Source organism: Nilaparvata lugens, chromosome 10, assembly GCF_014356525.2.
Source record: "Nilaparvata lugens isolate BPH chromosome 10, ASM1435652v1, whole genome shotgun sequence".
Lineage (NCBI taxonomy): Eukaryota > Metazoa > Arthropoda > Insecta > Hemiptera > Delphacidae > Nilaparvata > Nilaparvata lugens.
The window spans coordinates 15625801-15643592 of NC_052513.1; the positions used below are offsets into that span (position 1 = coordinate 15625801).

A 17792-nucleotide genomic window follows, 5' to 3' on the forward strand; every position below is an offset into this window, starting at 1 on the left:
AGCCGCTCAAGAGTTGTGCGGCTTATGAATTTCGGCTTTCAAATTGCTCTGAAATTTAGTTTTACTACTTGTAAGATGGGTGAAGTTGTTGCGCGGGTAGCTGTAGATCAGTTGCGAAATTGGGTATACAGTTTAGTAAAGATGAACACATATAGGGCTCGTGGATAGGTAAAGCTTTAATAGCTTTGAAAATTTATAGGCTTTTGGATTAGATGAATGTTGAAACTTCAAAAATAAATCATAATCCTATTTTCCAACATACACATACACTAGTGGTTCTGTGAACAGTTATACCTTACGCAGTATTCTCATCCACAAGTACCTTATTGAGAATATAGACCTAATGGAAATACAGCAATAGACTGGCTTCTCCACACATCTGTGTAATCACTTGTCAGCTGATTTATGATGAATAACTCTATAGTCTGATTTTTACTCTAATATTGGCGTATGAAGAAGGATCCTTTTTCCTTTTATATTATCCTTGAAATGCAAAATTTCCAAAAACCTTTTATATACGTCGACGCGTAATTAAAAAAGGAACATACCTGTCAAGATTTCATGAAAATCTATTACCGCGTTTCGCCGTAAATGCACAACATATAAACATTTAAACATTAAGAGAAATGCCAAACCGTCGACATGAATCTTAGACCTCTCTTCGCTCGGTCAATAATCCCCTTCAAAATATTTACTTATGATTTGAATAATACTTCTGAATGAAAATGACTTCTAAATTCATCCTGTGGAGGAATGAGGTTATATGGAGTGTGGAACTGATCCTCAACATGTTGGAATATTTTTGAAGCTTCAAAGTTCGACTCCAATCAATGTAGATTTTGCTTATTTTCATATGGCACAGCGAAATTGAGCTGAAACAGGTTTCTTTAGGAACTATATTGATGTCCACGTTATACTTACTGAAGAAGGGTAAAATATTACTGGTAATTACTGTTAATTAGTAATGCGCGTCGATGAATGAACATAATGAGAAGGCAGTGGAGAAAGATGGGAGAACAAGTTGCCGATCATCTGTCTTGTCAAAGCCTATCTATAGACGGTAGCTGATAAAGGTTTATTTATGTAATATTAACTGTTCATTCTCGTTTAAAAATAATCAATTATACCTATTAAGCAAGAAATTATATTTTTTAATAGTTTAATAATGAATTTTCATAATAAAGATGAAATATTTTTTAGTTAATTGACCGAGTGAAGTGAGGTCTAAGATTCAAATCGACGGTTTGGCATTTCTCTTAAGCTGCGTTTACACCAAAGTTATTAACAAAATGTTAATAACTTAATCCTTTTTTGAGGATTGAGCTATTAACATTTTGTTAATAACTTGGTGTAAACGCGTCTTTAATGTTTAAATGTTTAAATGTAGCGCATTTACGGCGAAACGCGGTAATAGATTTCCATGAAATTTGACAGGTATTTCCTTTTTTAATTGCGCGTCGACGTATATAGAAGGTTTTTTGGAAATTTTGCATTTCAAGGATAATATAAAAGGAAAAAGGAGCCTCCTTCATACGCCAATATTAGAGTAAAAATCAGACTATAGAATATTATTCATCATAAATCAGCTGACAAGTGATTACACAGATGTGTGGAGAAGCCAGTCTATTGCTGTATCACAGAATAGGTACAGAATGGAAACTGTCAATCAAACACCTATCTTATCAATGCTTTCTACATGGCACAAAAATACTAGACACGTCACGTGACCTTGGGAAGTTCTAACCCTGGTCTTCTGATTGGCCCGCGGCAGTGAACGAGATCAATTGATCCGGATCAGTAGAGTGATCCGAGCCTCCCATCAATTCTATTACAATGCAGCTCTTCCTAACAAGATGGCGTATTTTTGCGCCAGGGTACTAGCCAAGTTTCCATACTGTATACTGTGGCTGTATTTCCCATAAGGTCTATAGTTTCAATCAGGTACTTGTGGATGAGAATACTGCGTGAGGTCTACTGTTCACAGAACTAATGGTAATTAATTCTACATTGTTAAAAGACGATCTGGCAACAGAGCAAAGCGAGAAAGAGATATCGCTATCCGCTTTGTTGAATGATAGACAAGGATAGGCAACTCACAGTTGAAATCTCCACAGTTGATTCCAAGTGGAAGTAGAAATTTAACGTAAAAATCACTTATTAACATCGTAGTTAGTATGGATCAAGAAATTTACAACTTCTGCAAAAGAGATGGATGATTAGTGATAATACATAATTATTATTATATTTTATTTATTTATTACATTCCACAATCACAACATCAAATTAATGATTGGGAGAGAATCAACAGGATAAACCCAAACGGGGTTTCTCCCTAATTTTGATAAAAATAGTCCAAAAGGGGTCATGAAAACACTTTTCAAAACTTAATGTTGAAAACTTCCATAGATTGAGGAAAACGTCAAGCAGAACGGAGATTCGACTTCATTCAACTGGTTGATCTATGAAAATTAGTTGATCTATTTAGTAGTCTAAGAAGAATTGAGAAGTATTCATCTGACAATTATTTCATCTGTTAGAATGATATATCCCCGAAAAATAAGTTAGAAAGGTAAAGAGGGCGTTGAAACAGGATAATTCAATTCAATTCAATTCAATTTATTTATTCACACACACACACACATAAGATACATCAATATGAAATAAAAATTAATTACATCAATAAAAAAGCATTACAGTATAAAATAAATAACATAAATATGAGAACACATTACAATATTAGAAGGCAATTTATACATGTAAAATGAAAATGAATCTTCTATTTTTTATGATCAGGTATCTGATTTGTAGTTTTATCTCAAGAGAGTGAGAGAGGATGAATGGGGAAAAACGAAAAACAAAGCAAGACGAAAAACTAGAGTATGATGCATTGTGAATATTGTATTCGGAATATGATTTGTGCGCAGTTCACACACAAAAAACGACTCCAGAGATTATAACAAGTTGGTAATTAGTTTGTTGGGTTTTTGTGGTGAGAATCGACCCGCTAACATGGCATAGAACAAGAGATAATACAGATTTATGGAGCTCTCTGCGCCCGGAAGATGCGTTACATCATAGACATTAGCTCCATTGCAGTTATATGGAGCAGTGAATGTAACGTATAACAATTGCAGTGTCCCCGGGTTTACAAAATCTAGATCTGGCCAGAGCTGAGCATCTGAAACAATAATAACTGATGTTTGTTTAAATAAAATTGAGACTGTTGACACTGCGTGGGATTCTGTTATAATAGTAACCAGAATAACTCATTACTGAAGCCTCGAGACGTATCACGGTATCAACTCTACTAAGTAGAGCTGTATTTATACAGCAATGCATTATATTTGGGCTCAAACTTGAATATAAAAAACTCCTATACCTTAAATTATTTCAAGTTGTCAAAAATCTGAAAAACCGTCAATTATACAATATTATTATATGTAGCTCACCTCACTATTATAATATGTAGCTGTCTAGAACAAATCAACTTCTTCAACCTCTACCTTCCTACAATCAAAGTCACACAATCACTTAGGGCTGGTTTCCGAGCTCGAAATTTGGCTAAGTTCTAGACTTTAAACAGCTGGAGTAAGGCTCCATTCGGCTCATTCGGTTCGTTTCGTTTTCGGCAAATTCCGATAAGTGTGAAACGAAAATTCGGTTTGAATTCGGTACCGAATAGAAACCGCATAGAACCGAAGGCCCACTTGACTCTAATAAATTCCATCAGGTTTCAATTCGTTGCTAGCAAGAGACTACTTCCACGCACTTTTGGTTCGGTTCGTTTCGTTTTCAGCTCGTTTTCGGCAAATTCCGATAAGTGTGAAACGGTAATTCGGTTTGAATCCGGTACCGAATAGCAACCGCATATAGCACCGAACGTCCCCTCGACACGAATAGGTTCCATCATATTCGAATTCGTTGCTAGGGAAACAGGAAAAAAGGAAGTCTTTTACACACGCCTTATTTCGACCTGATATCGTGATTATCTGTTTCAAAATTTTCCAAGTCAAAATCATATGGTCAATTCATTTCTGTTAGTTCACAGGAACATTTTTTTCACAATGAATAGTTTCCTAAAAAAAATGAAAGATATAAATTAAAAATCAGGGAGAATTTTAAATTTTTTTCCACGAATATTACATGATTTTATCAATGGAGAGAAGAGATGAAGTTCATATACCATGTGTACAAGGAACAAATTTCCAATTTAAAAAAATAATCTCTCTGAACATCCAAAATTATTAACATAATCAAGAATAAACTATTCGAATAATTCACAATTTCCAATTAACTTTAAAATTTTGTTGTTCAAGAAATAACATCTTACAATTTAACACCAGCTGTTATATTTAAATATACCAGCATGAACTGTGAAAATCCATACACAGCTGTGTTTGAGAAGAAAATACCTAATTTATTAGAACCGTACGAATTAAAACCTGACTTGTATGAAAGCTTCATTCGTTTTCGGTAACGAACCGAACCGAACCGAATGAAACCGAATGCGTGTGAAGCTAGCCTAAGAAAATTGGCTTTCCAAAACGGGGCGTAGTCGTAGTCATTGTCATAGTCACGTTTGAATTGGATTTCAAAAAACTAGAAAATTAAACAACAAAACAAAATGAAGAGATAATAGTGTAAAGTTTCAGCTATTTTGAATTATTTAGAAATGTTTCATTTTGTCAAGGAAAAACGTTTCCAATTTTAGAAATGAGAAAATAAAAACTGCGACTACTGTTATAAAAACTGCGACTACGCCCCGTTTTGGAAAGCTAATTTTCTGTCTTCAGCAGTTTGAAGTCTAGAGCTTAGCTAAATCATGAGATCGGAAACCGGCCTTAATTTCCTACATCTTAGACAGGGGTGTCCACCCACTACCTCCGTAAACAAAGACATAATGTATTCGTGTGTCGTCAGCACAGGTAGGGCTCCTACACCAATGAAAAACACTAGCTGATATAGATTAGCTGAAATCAACAAATTTTTATTGATGTAGGAGCCCTACCTGTGCTGACGTCACCAGAATGCACTATGGCTTTGTTTACAGAGGTAGTGGTCCACCTTCTTCCCAAAAACCCATGGACGTAACCCCACCACTGAATTAGATAGAAAATCAGCTGCCACCCCCCTTCAATTTAGAACCCGAAGAATGCCGTCAGTTTTCATTCTAACCAAGGTATATATAATATATTTATAATTATATAATAAATACAGGTCATGACACTCGTGTTCCTTATGGAGCGGCAATTTTATGGGGTCTTTATGGCGGTACATTTGAAATATTCCAATCTAATTCTATTTGCTCGTAACAAAATTATGCATTTAAAAACAATATTCCAGTTCAATAATAATATGGGAATTTCAGGTTTTCAATTTTTTAATAATGGAATTTCAATAATAAATGCTTTATTATTAAAAATTGTTCTTATTTTTGTATCTTAAGGATTATGATTCATAAAGCATTGGGACAAGACAGAAATATGCGAGGCCAACTTCAAAAAGAGTTTTGAGTTCCCGATCAGTTAAATCTGAAAATCAACAATTCAGTTCCTAGTTGGAATCTATAAATATTATTATTCTGTCGGAACAATTTATTTTACAATTCAAAGCCAAGCAATATCCTTGAACAATATAACAAAATAACACATCATGTTGTTCAATCTTTAATGATAACAGCTGATAAATTTGAAAATTGGTGAACTTGAACCCCATAAAATTGTGATTTTGCAATGCATCACGGGATTGTGTCATGACCTGTATTTATAGACCTTGATTCTAAACAATGCTGACCTTTTTTGGACCCTCCAAGATTTGTTTTGCGCCACCATAAGAATTTCAAGGATGCAGTTTTCTTCCAAACCGCCCTGTCTTAGGCATCTATGGTCAATAATCGTTTGAACAAAGAATTAATCTTAATAATAAATCAATTACATCAATATAATGAATTAATCCTTGATTGAATCAGGCTCGCATTTATTATTATGTGTTTCAATAGGGTCAGCTGATAGTTTAAACTTGGATTGAGCATACAGGCCTTATTGACCGAGCGAAGTGACGTCTAAGATTCAAGTCGATGGTTTGGCATTTCTCTTGATGTTTAAATGTTCATATATTTATATGTTGCGCATTTACGGCGAAACGCTGTAATAGATTTTCATGAAGTTTGACAAATATGTTCCTTTTTTAATTGCGCGTCGACGTATATACAAGGTTTTTGAAAATTTTTCATTTCAAGGATATTATAAAAGGAAAAAGTAGCCTCCTTCATACGCCAATATTAGAGTAGAAATCAGACTATAGAATTATTCATCATAAATCAGCTGACAATGATTACACAGATGTGTAGAGAAGCCAGTCTATTGCTGTATTTCTATAAGGTCTATAATTTCAATCAGGTACTTGTGGATGAGAATACTGTGTGAGATCTACTGTTCACAGAACTACTAGTGTATGTGTATGTTGGAAAATAGGATTATGATTCATTTTTGAAGTTTCAACATTCATCTAATCCAAAAGCCTATAAATTTTCAAAGCTATTAAAGCTTTACCTATTCACGAGCCCTATATGTGTTCATCTTTAACTGTATACCCAATTTCGCAACTGATCTACAGCTTTCCTCGCAACAACTTCACCCATCTTACAAGTAGTGAAACTAGTTAATCCTGGATCAAATCAGGCTCGTATTTATTATAAAGAGTTTCAATTGGGTCAGTTGATAGTTTAAACTGGGATTGAGCATAAAGACCTTATTATTCCAAGCTACACAGTCACACAGTCGAAAATTACCAAACATACTATAAAAACATAACAAATATCATACATGAAAATAATACTATTCTTTCTCCACGATTAAACTTAACCAGATATTTAGCTGCTCTCTTAAGCTTAGATCTTCTTGAAACTTCTACAACCTCCATCCAATTTACCGCCGGCAGCAATAACAACAATTACACGTCAATCACAGCCCACTCTTGTCTATTGTTTGTTACCTAAAACCTTAACCAACCTCACCCCAGCACCCCCAAATCGGGGCAACTTCACAATTTCGAAAATTCATTTCGTTAATTACTTGTTGGCCGCGTAAAAGCGCAGACTGCAAGACTGCTGACTCAGCGAGACAGGTGCGGCCATGTTAGGCTCATCCATTAGACAAATAGACATTAGACAATTAGCAGCTCTCGGCTAATGCTCTTTCCTGCCGCTAGGGTGGAGGAGGAGGTGGTGGTGGAGAAGCAGGAGGAGGTGGTGGTGGAGGAGGAGGAGTAGGAGAAGGAGGAGAAGAGAAAGCAAGTGGTGTAGGAGAAGAAGGATAAGAACGATGAGGAAGAGGAGAAGTAGTAGTCGCACGAAGACGATGAAGGAAAGGAACGAAAAATACAGTGATGATGAAGAAAACAAGGAGGGGGAGAAGGAGAAGTATTGGGAGAAGAAGAACAAGGAAATGAAAAATGAGGAGGAGGAGAACTTGAAGGAGGAGGAGTGTGATGTGGAGGTGAAGAAGGGGGACTGAGTGGAGGAGGAGGAGAAGTAGAAGAAGAAGAAGGTGGTTGAAGAGAGCATGAAGGTAGTGGTGGAGAAGAAGATGGCATGAAGGGTGAGAGGGTGGAGGAGTAAGAGGAGGAAAAAGAGGAGAAGTAGGAGGATGAGGAGCAACTCACTGTTATAATAGTGAGGTCCACTTTATAATGGCAGTGGATAAAGATAGGAGAATAGCGTTGCCGATTCTCTCCATTAATTAATTATGTTTCTACACCGTCAAAAACATAATTGGCATCGTTATGGACCTAGAAATAAAGGGTAGTACTACCGGCTTTGTCGAATGATAGACAAGGATAGCAAAACCAAAGTTGATCAAATACTGTCATTATAACGTGGACCTCACTATACATGATCAGACACTGAGATTACCCAACTGCCGACGAATCACTACCCACATTCGATTGACTGGTGCTCCGAAGTGTTCTAAAAAGCCACTTCTTGCGATCTGATGGAGATCAATCATCTTCATCGAGGTAATTTTCATCAGTTACTATTCACAGCATCAACCTTTTGATGTTCTTTGATCATTGATAGATCACAGTCACATTTGTGGAATTTTTTCTCATCCCTCATAGGCTGAAATGATTTGTTGAATGCACAAAAAGTGAAATAAATGGATCCTATCGTATATGAAGGATAGGTGATAATCAATGTGTCAGTGGACAGAAAATTGGCGTAAAACGAGCAATCATGCTGTGTAGAATTTCACTTTTTGTGTAGGTAGTTGAGAAGTTGATATTGTGGTAACTATTCATATTAAATAGAATGACTAAGAAATTGTCAAAAACCACAGATTCTATTGATAGTTAGAAAGACCGGTTTCGGTTGTTACACCTCTGATAGTTTATATTTATAGTTTATAAACCTCTGATAGTTTATCAGAGATTGACAATGGTGTAACAACCGAAACCGGTCTTTCTAACTATCAATAAAATATGTGGCTTTTGACAATTTCTTAGTCTTTTTATTCAACATACTGTAATTATCGATCCTAGTCAGTTTTCAGTAATAAACTCACAAGAAAAGTCAACTAAATGTAACGAAATAATCATGTGAATTTTGAGCTATAGTTTTAAGAATCAAACTGGAAATTTTATTTTTTCCTAAATCGAATCATAGACTAAAATTTGTCGTTTATACTAAAAAAAAATTTTCGAGTCACAGACTGAAGAGTTTAGTCAATAATTTGAATAAGATGTTTAGTCTTTCACAAATACGGAAAGACTCTATGAAGATGGACAATAAGTTTTGAAATCCTGATCTTCATTCAAAGTGCAATCTATTCGGTTGTCACAATGACTCAACACCTTAATTACTATTCCAATTCTGTCTGTATCTTAGCGGCGGAAATCCTTCGCTCTTGTTGGACACTGGACCTCTTCCCAGGAGACTTGTAGGTAGGCGTCAAGATGAAGCCTTGAAATTCGATACAAAGCTTTCCCAGAGCTTTTCCGAGCTTTCCCAGCTCTTGGACACGATTCCGGTCATTTCTTTCGCCTTCCATTTCCTGCATTGTCCATTTGTCCTACTCCCTTCCCTCCTTCTTCTCCATTCCTTTTCACTCACCAATTTCGTCGGCGGGTCGTGTTTTATTCGCGTTACACTTCTCATTCCCCGGCCTTTCTCTCTGGGGACTTCCTTCTTTATTTATTTGTCCGCTTGCTCTCTCGCCCCATTATCTGGCCTCTTCTCAAGTCGAAACTAAAACTCGTTTATAAATAGAAAACACATTTTTGGTAGAGAGATGTTAAAGGATGTGGGTATATAGTGAGGTCCACGTTATAATGGCAGTGGAGAAAGATAGTAGAAAACTGTTGCAGAACCTCTGTCTTGTCAATGCCTTCTATAGATGGTAGCAGATAAATGTTTATTTATGTAATTTTAACTGTTCATTCTCGTTTAAATATACAATTATATTTAACCCTTTCACTACCAACGTTTTTCACATACACGAAATACCAAGTGGGGTAACTGGGTTACCCCAACAAGATTTCTGTTTTATATAATTATTTTATATTTTTCTCATTAATTCATCAATCAGATAAATTTCAAAAGCTTTTAATATAATTTAAAATGAAATTCTTTTATTGAAAAATATGTTTTCAATCAAAAACTGACAGGACAATAAAATTGAGCATTATCTATCATATTGTTGTAGGAGAAATGTTGTCAAATAATTAAATTATGGTTATAGAGAAGCAAATTTTCTTCATTTAGATTTTAAATGATCATTATGAATCAGGTTTGGCAAAAAAATAGAAATTGAACATTAAATTTATATCTTATGTATTCTGATGATGGATCAAATATACCAAAAAATTGTATGACATGGAATACCAAGTGGGGTGATAGAGTTACCCCAGGATAAAACTGCTAATAATTTCAAAAATAAGAGGAATGAAATGATTTTATGAGATAAAATAACTAAAGTGATATGTTTTTAACGAGTACTCTAAGTTTCAATGAAATATATTAACATTATCTACAAAAAATAGACAAAATGTGGGTTCGGGTAGTCCAATTACCCCGCTTGGTAGTAGAAGGGTTAATTAAGCAATAAATTATATTTTTTATATTTTCATAATGAATTTACATAACTAAAAATAAATATTTTGTCAATTGATTATTAATTCTACATTGTTAAACGACGATCTGGAAGCAGAGCAAAGCGAGAAAGAGATAGCGCTTTCCGCTTTGTTGAATGATAGACAAGGATAGCAATACCATTGCTAATCAAACACTGCCATTATAACGTGGACCTCACTATAGTAGTGTGATGAGCAATACGATTTTAGAATTTTTAAAATAATTATATTGTTCCCTGAAGTTTGATCTTGAATAATTATTCCAAATATCTGGTAACCTACATCTACCTGATCATTTATAGGATGCGATAATGGAATGTATCTGCCATACACTATTATATGATTTCTTCTAAAATATAAATAACAATAAATATTTCATTTTATTTTGATAATATAAATAATTGAATTTTGTCATGAATTTCAGGTTTTCGACTGCAGATCAGTAACAACGACAACAGGAATGTTTGAAGCCATTTGTAATCACATCAAATACAGCACAAATAGAGGAAATATTAGGTAAGTGATCATTTTTTTTAAGTTTTCTTCAATCTCAATGAGAATTAATATATAGATATTGATCAGATTTAGGCCCGGTTCCACAACAGCCGGTTAAATTTCAACCGTGATTAATTCCACGAGAACCAATCAGAGAAGCCGTCTTTTCAAAAACGCCTTTTTGGGCTGATATTTTCATGAATCAACATTTTATTCATCCCAGAAACGAATAAAAGACTTCATCTTTCACTTTTATACCAATAAACTTCAAACTTCAACGCTTTAGTCTATAATTTGAAGTGAATATGCTGTTGAGGGTACCCGGTTGCACAACAGCCGGTTAAATTTCAACCGTGATTAAATCCCACGAGAACCAATCAGAGAAGGTGTTTTTTGAAAAGACGGCTTCTCTGATTGGTTCTCATGGAATTAATCACGGTTAAAATTTAACCGGCTGTTGTACAACTGGTACTTAGTTCGATTAGGACAATGAAGAAATAAAGATAGATGTATTGTTCAATGAAAGGATGGAGGCTGGAAAAATTCCCAGAGCAATCATGGCTTACTTCTCAGAAGATAAAATATTATCAGCAACTCTAGGAAAACATGGCAATAGAATGTTTGAAATGAGAAAGATCTGATAACCCATTTCACTACGCAATTATCCTATTATATTGAACGAGCAATCTCTGTATTTATATATCTGGTTATTTCTATATCTGACTATTTTTATATCTGGTTATTTATGTTTAACGGATCTCGAAAACGGCTCCAACGATTTTCACGAAATTTGGAACATAGTAGGTCTATGATATAAAGATTCGATTGCACTAGCTCCCTGAGAAAACTCGCTGAACGACATTTAAAGGATAATTTATCCTTGGCTGAAACAGCTGTGGATAGTAAAAAAGTGAGTATGTGAAAAATCAAAATATCGCATCCCCGAAATTCATAAGATGACGTATAGCCAGCTGTAAAATATAAACACGATCATTTTAGAGAATTGTGTTCTGTTTATCAATAAATAAAAATAACGAGCGAAGCTCGGTGCCCCGATATTTGAAATAATATGAGAAGAAATGTATCTGCTACAGTTAATCTATGTACCATAATATTATACTACAGTTACTCTGTACTATTTATTTATGAGACTGTTACGAGTAGCATACATTATAAGTAGCAGAAGATTATAATATATTAAATCTTCTGAAATATGAACAATTTTTAACCGAATGTTCTGTTTCAGATCAGCAATAACGATATTCCCACAAAGGACAGATGGGAAGCATGACTTCAGAGTCTGGAACAATCAGCTGATTTCCTACGCTGGATACAAAAATCCGGATGGTACTATTACTGGTGACCCCATCAATGTTGAGTTCACTGAAGTAAGTTGAACTTCCATTTATTTTTCTCCAACTTTTCAAAAGAGAATTCTATATTCTAGAGGATATATATTATAGTAAGTTGAACTTCCATTTATTTTACTTCAACTTTTTTAAAAGAGAATTTTATATTCTAGAGGATATTCTATATCTATTGTCTATATCTAGAGAAGTCCTAAGGTAGCAAACATTGAAAATGCAAACCAGTGTTTAATCAAATCGGAATGAAAGGGATGTTGTCAGTTCCAAATTGATTATTCAAGCCAATCTATAGTAATATATTAAGAAATCCCACAACATCTCTGTTTCTATTGTGAAGTCCACGTTATAATGGCAGAGAAGAAAGATACGAGAACAACGTTGCCAAATTGACTCAATTTTGCCACTGAGTGTACACAGCTGTTATTCAATTAATCCCATTAAATTTAATCTAATATTAATTTTAATTCCTTTGATAAAATAATCAATTTTATTTCAAATTAATTAAATTCATCAATGAAATAGTTTTTTTTCATAATTTGATTCCAAACTATGCTTTTATAACTGAGATCAGATTTACAAACCTGAAATGGCGGCTAATTTGAAAATCTGTGATACACCAATCTGAACTTCAAAACAAAAGGAATGAAGTTATTCGGTAGGTATTCTATTCCAATTTCTTTTAAAATAATAGGAAAATATAAATCTTATTTGAAATAAGTAATTTCAATGGAAATAATTCTGAAATAACCTTTCAATATTATTTATACCGGTACGAGTAGGTCTAACCTATAATGTGTAGGCTAACTGAAGCATGGATGAAGTCTAGGATGGTTAGTTATTAACTTTTAAAATGTCATTTCAGGTATTATAATCTGTGTTTCTCATACGGTAATGTCCAAAAATTATTTCATTGTTTCAGAAATACATTTTAAATCAATTACACGACTTATGTACTAAAGTATTTTGATAGAATGAAGAAAAAAATGGCGGCTGAGAATTGTTTGCTCACTTTTGTACAGTCACTGTCAAAAGTAAAAATAAAATATTCTGGCAAACAGACAACATTGCAAAGCTAGAGAGATATAGCTCTATCTGTTTTGTTGTATGATAGAAAAGGACAGCAACAGTATTGTCAATCTTACACTGCCATTATAACGTGGATCTCACTTTAGTGTGAATTTTAAGTGTGAAGTCGGCCACAAACTCAAGGTCTGACAAGATCTATCCACTAACTGTACTGTTCAGTATATGAATAGTCCGATTCAAATACTCTGATACCCCAATTACATTGAAACCTTAAGGAAAATTGAAATAAGTAAATTATGGAAAATATCTATGTCCTGAGTCAATAAAAAATTTTCTCTCTAGCTCTGGTAATAAGATTATTGGTGAACGAGTGAACAGTAGAGATGTCTTTACAAAATCGAGTATACTCCAGTAGTATCTTTTTATAATTCAGTATATTCTAGTATTACTAATTCATTATCCACTCATGGTTTGTGAATTTACTGATTTATGAATGGTTACAGGTATGCGTGAAACTCGGCTGGAAACCGAAATTCGGCAACTTCGATATACTGCCACTTGTGCTGTCGGCAAATGGCCATGACCCCGACTACTTTGATGTGCCTCTTGAACTTGTCATGCAAGTCGACATCATCCATCCGACGTGAGTGAACTGAACAAATCAAATTCAATGCTTTTAAAGTTGCATGTTCATTATGTCTTGTGTCTGATATATGATTATGTCTACTGAAGGCCTAACTGATTTTAAGTCAACTGTTTGACAAAAGCCATGTTTATTTCATATTCACTGACCTATCCTATTTATCATTCTATTCTGATATTTTTCATCGAACTTAAGCCGCGTTTACACCAAAGTTATAAACAAAATGTTAATAAATTAATCCTTATAGATTCTATTAGATTGAACGGAACTTGACAAACATATATGATCATCATGTGTATGATAAGTTATGTTCAATGTAATAGAATCTATAAGGATTAAGTTATTAACATTTTGTTTATAACTTTGGTGTAAACACAGCTTTATTCATTTTCTATTATAACTCTTGTAATATTTTATCCTATTTCTTCATGTCAACTCACCTAAAACTATTATTTTATTCTCCCCTTTTGTATGTTTCTTGTTGCCTCATTTTTCAAGTTGGTGAAGAGGGAAAGCATGTCAAACCATCCTTGTCTATATGAGTTCAATGATATTAAACTTCTACTATTCTCTGGTGAACTAAATTATATTATTTCAATAACTAGGAATTCAATATCAGGGCACCGAGCTTCGCTCGTTATTTTTATTTATTGATAAACAGAACACAATTCTCTAAAATGATCGTGTTTATATTTTACAGCTGGCTATACGTCAGCTTATGAATTTCGGGGATGCGATATTTTGATTTTCCACAGAATCACTCACTCACTTTTTACCATCCACAGACGACGAAAGTCTCAGCTGTTTCAGCCAAGGATAAAAATTATTTTAATGTCGTTCAGCGAGTTTTCCCAAGACTGAGACCTAATGCAATCAATGCAATTTTTTTCTAGACATTTAAAATTGATAAATTATTTATTATTTTTTGAGAAAACATAACAACAGGTCAATGTAACTTACTGAGCGCGAGGTCTACTGTTCACTGAACTACTAGTTAAGACGTGTGAATCTGTGAAGACCTGATGGGGAAATCGATATATTTTCATATCAATCAATCAATCATTTATCAATACAATTATTAAAATGATATACAATGATAGATATCATGATCTGATAGGGGAAACAGAGCTTAGCTTGTACTAATATACCTCCTTCAAATTTTAATGGTAATCATCATCATCACCTTCACTTCAGGGATTAGCTTTATTAATTAACCTGTTCCGGTACCCATCTCTTTCTTGGCCTCCCTACATCTCTTTTTCCTGTAGGTCTATAGTTTTGGACTACAACGGGAATTCTTCCAGGTGGCATTCTATCCAAATGACTGCACCAGTTGCGTCTATTTTGAATAATTCTTTCATGCAGAGGAGCAACCAATAAAACCTGTCTTATATCAGTATTTCTGATTCTATCAACTCTAGTGCAGCCAAATACACTCCTTAGAAACCTCATTTCTGCAGCTTGAATTCGACTGTTTAATGGTGATGAGGTCCAAAATGGTATGTGTAGATCTCGCACTTCACATTTTTGGTCCGAGAATACTTGAGCCTAGCCTAATTGAAAAGTTTATGAAGTTTAAATAATATTTAATCACTTCATCTTGTGATAATTTACAACTGATAACAATTATGAACTAAGTAATGTTGTTAGAAAGCCGAAAATCTGGAAGCTAATTTCATTTCAACTAGTAGTTCTGTGAACAGTAGACCTCGCGCTCAGTGAGTTACATTGACCTGTTGTTATGTTTTCTCAAAAATAAATAAATAATTTATCAATTAAAAATGTCTAGAAAAATTCCTAAATAAACATAGAGCTTTCTGTCCTATATCGTACCGTGACGTGTCGTCCCGGAATGTGAGTGTGAGCGCTGTTATCAGGTCTGGCTGCAACAGTTTACAACGTTGATGGAAAGATACAATTTCAAGATGTTCGATGTTTTTGAACGAGTAGTATTATAGTACACTAGACAGCAGGGGTGCCCACAAGGGGGGGGGCATGGCGCAATTTGCGCCATCAACATTTTTGGGGGGGGGGCATGATTTTTTGTATATTTTATGTCAACATTTTGAATTATGATTAAAAAATCAAGTATTAAATAGAGATATCCTAATGTAGTTAATTTTTCCACCTTTACAATGTTATATTTTGCTAAGTGTAACTCAATATAAAGCATAAGCACAATTGATAATATTTTGTATGCAGGAATTTCAGTAATTTTAAGCCTATGAGTTTGGAGGTGAATCTTTGACAAAAATAAATTATAACTTCATCATCCACTATTATTCTGATTTCCTTTGCTTCATTTTAATGTTTAATGGTCCTGTGTTTGAGTTTCCTTGCTGTTGCAAGAAATATGCGATATTTTTCTCATTTTCACAGTCTCGACAGTTTTTCGATATAAACTGTAATGCAAGATCAATTTAGGGTAACTCAGCTTATAGAGCATGAAATTTTCTCTCATTTAAGACCAATCGCAAGTTTCTATCATGCATTGTACTCATTTTAGAGACTCTTAATTAACAGTAAAATCGCAAAAAAAATGCGAAAATAAAGATCATCATTCAATTGGCTGTAACTTTTTAACGGTATTGAAAACAGAAGAATATTTCATGGGAGTGAAAAGAGGAGAAAATTCATCACAACCTCGACCACTTTTTGGATTTTGCATCTGAAGTGTTCCACAAGATACGCAACGTTGCATATGCGAGACTGTGAGAATGGGGAAAATATCACAAATTTCTCGAACATTCAAAGTTGCGTATCTTGTGGAACACTTCAGATATAAAATCCAAAAAGTAGTCCTGCGCGACCACTCAATTCATTGGAAATTTATTATCTTTAATATTATATAGAGAATGCTTTTTCTCGAAAAATTCAAGGTTCTCGAGATTAAATGGAGAACTTGAAAAAATCGAAAATTTTGGGGTGAAGTCGCCTTCTGGTGTGTCAGCAAATTTCAGATTAGAATTCAGCGCCCCAAAATATTTATAGAACCATCGAAAAAAATTATTTCGGGGCTGTTCCTGAAAAACGACCATTTCACTGGACTATAAGTTGTTATCCTATTATAATAGCGAGCAATTTATGTATATCTGTTTATATTTTTCTATTTCTATATCTGGTTATCTGGCTATCTGGTTATTTATGTTCAACGGATCTCGGAAACGGCTCTAACGATTTTCACGAAATTCGGAATATAGTAGGTTTATGATATCAAAATTCGATTGCACTAGGTCTCATCCCTGAGAAAACTCTCTGAAAGACATGAAGAGGATAATTCATCCTTGGAAAAACAGATGATGATTTCGTCTGTGAATAAATCACAGACGAAATATATTTTTCGTAGTGAATAAATGAAAATTCGGGTAAGTAACAATTTTGGGCTGTGTCTGTTAGTACTTCCCCAATCATTTTAAAGAAATGATTATCAATGAATAAATAACGAGCAAAGCTCGGTGCCCCGATATTTGGTATTAATAGATAGAATTTACAAAATGTACTTGTTCAGATGATATCTTTATTCCAAAAACCAAACCATTTAAAGATACATTTTGTTCGACTTGTGTTACTTACTCCTGTAATGTTAAAAAGTAAATACTACCAACAACACAACATCAGTGACAACCTATTCCAATTCATGATAAATATCGGGGCACCGAGCTCCGCTCTAGAGTACCTACAAAAGTATATAAAAATTATTACGAAAGAAGAAATTATGATAAATATTCATAGTTCATACAGAAAGGTTCTATCTAATCACAGTGGATTGAGATTAATTCGCAGAGGAATGCAAAAATTTCTCTCACAAAAGCATGTTAAATTTCAATCCTGATTCATGTCACGTGAACCAAATCACAGAAGACAATCTCAAAAAGATAGCTTATCCGATTGGTTCTACTGGAATTAATCAGGATTAAAATTTAACCGGCTTTTGTACAACTGTCACTAAGTACCTGATTGAATTATCTACAAAAGTTCAACAGCTGAGTCATAATTTTGTCTCAGTCCTACACACATGCACTCGCTCACTCACTTCCATCATCAACAGACGCCGAAATTATCAGCTGTTTTTCCAAGGATGAATAAATTCTTTTAATGTCCTTCAGCGAGTTTCCCCAGGGATGAGACCTAGT

General features: G+C 34.2%; 1 protein-coding gene across 1 annotated transcript in view; it reads left to right on the plus strand.

Annotated features, from left to right (window-relative positions):
• The first annotated feature begins 10550 nt into the window (after positions 1-10550).
• The window catches only part of LOC111044297 (nitric oxide synthase, salivary gland), a 43958-nt gene continuing 36716 nt past the window's right edge, over positions 10551-17792 (plus strand). The window contains exons 1-3 of the mRNA XM_022329393.2: positions 10551-10644; positions 11870-12011; positions 13520-13659. Of these exons, the coding sequence (XP_022185085.2) occupies positions 10589-10644; positions 11870-12011; positions 13520-13659 (338 nt within the window). The 5' untranslated portion in view covers positions 10551-10588. The remainder of the gene's footprint in view (positions 10645-11869; positions 12012-13519; positions 13660-17792) is intronic.